Below are 1,223 nucleotides of genomic sequence, written 5' to 3'. Positions count from 1 at the left end.
GTATTGTTCTGGGGGCCAGACCAAATGGGGAGGCGGGCTGGATCCGGCCCGCGGGCTGCAGTTTGGGCACCACTGTTTTACTAGAACAGAAAAAAGAACATATGATTGTTAATGCTGGCATAAAATACATACCGGTAGTTATATTTTTTATGTTCTTTGTCAACGTTTGWTTATTTTTTTCAGGCTAAATCCTGGAGCTCCACAGTCAATGAAATAAAAGGTGTGGTTACAGATTCAGATGGAAAAGTGGTACATTCCATTTTCGGGAAATGGCATGAATCTGTGTTTCAAGGAGACCCACCGTCTGCTACGTGTATCTGGCGAGCGAGTGAGTGATTACTCTCAGTGTTTGTCAGCTCTGATATGTGTTTGTTATCAGAAAAGCTGACAATGTTTTTTTTTACATTGTTTTGCTCACAGATCCAATGCCAGAGGACCAGGAACGGTACTATGGTTTCACCCAGTTTGCAGTGGAGCTAAATGAACTGGACCCAGCTTTAAGACCCTTGCTGCCCCCCACAGACACACGTTTCAGACCAGATCAGAGGTTTCCCCTTTTTGTTTTCTGCACAGTTAAGATATCATCCTTTCAGAGTTATTATACCTTTTATTCTTGTTTTTATTATTTAGATACAGATTTAAAGATGTCAAATTTCAGCCGCTGTTCATAAATATTTATCCATAGATTGACTTAAACATAACATAMTGAAATGAGATTAGTTGAATGATTTATTCTTGTTAAGAAACWCTGCAGTGCCCATGATGCGCCACTAGGTGGCAAAACAAGCACAATAACAACATACTAAAATAACAGGAAAGTGTGGTCTGTGACATTGGAGCAAAAAAAATCAAAGCGTGCCCATGAGGTAATAACTCGTGGACACAAGATCATTTTAAGCAGTCATGCATTTTTGTGAGAGATACASACATTGTTAGAGTCAGATTATTGTGAATTACGTATGTTTTTGTGTTTAACTGTTCAAAGATACTCCACAYGTTTTTATTTTTCTGGTGTATGTTTAATCCAAAGWGTATACCTTCATGGCCACACATTATTTATTTTTTTAACCCAATGTCACCCGACTGTAAGAACATTCTTAGCATAAACAAAAAAATTTTTCCCAAGTCTCAATTTTTCCTAATTATTGTTTATAATTTTGTCTGGTAGTAATTTGATTTTTTTCATCATAAGATCAAAATTTTTAAAGCCATGAGGTGAGAAT

At 37.1% G+C, this 1,223-nt stretch overlaps 1 protein-coding gene across 2 annotated transcripts in view; it reads left to right on the top strand.

Annotated features, from left to right (window-relative positions):
• LOC106519494 (oxysterol-binding protein-related protein 3) overlaps positions 1-1,223 on the top strand; it is a 26,908-nt gene that overhangs the window by 24,436 nt on the left and 1,249 nt on the right. The window contains exons 19-20 of one of the 2 annotated variants that reach the window (XM_014011199.1): positions 184-328; positions 421-547. In XM_014011199.1, the coding sequence (XP_013866653.1) occupies positions 184-328; positions 421-547 (272 nt within the window). Of the gene's footprint in view, positions 1-183; positions 329-420; positions 573-1,223 lie in introns of both variants that reach the window. The other variant, XM_014011200.1, reaches the window with a different exon arrangement.

The sequence above is a fragment of the Austrofundulus limnaeus genome, unplaced genomic scaffold (assembly GCF_001266775.1).
Source record: "Austrofundulus limnaeus strain Quisiro unplaced genomic scaffold, Austrofundulus_limnaeus-1.0 Scaffold78, whole genome shotgun sequence".
NCBI lineage: Eukaryota > Metazoa > Chordata > Actinopteri > Cyprinodontiformes > Rivulidae > Austrofundulus > Austrofundulus limnaeus.
This window is presented reverse-complemented; position numbering and strand designations above follow the sequence as displayed.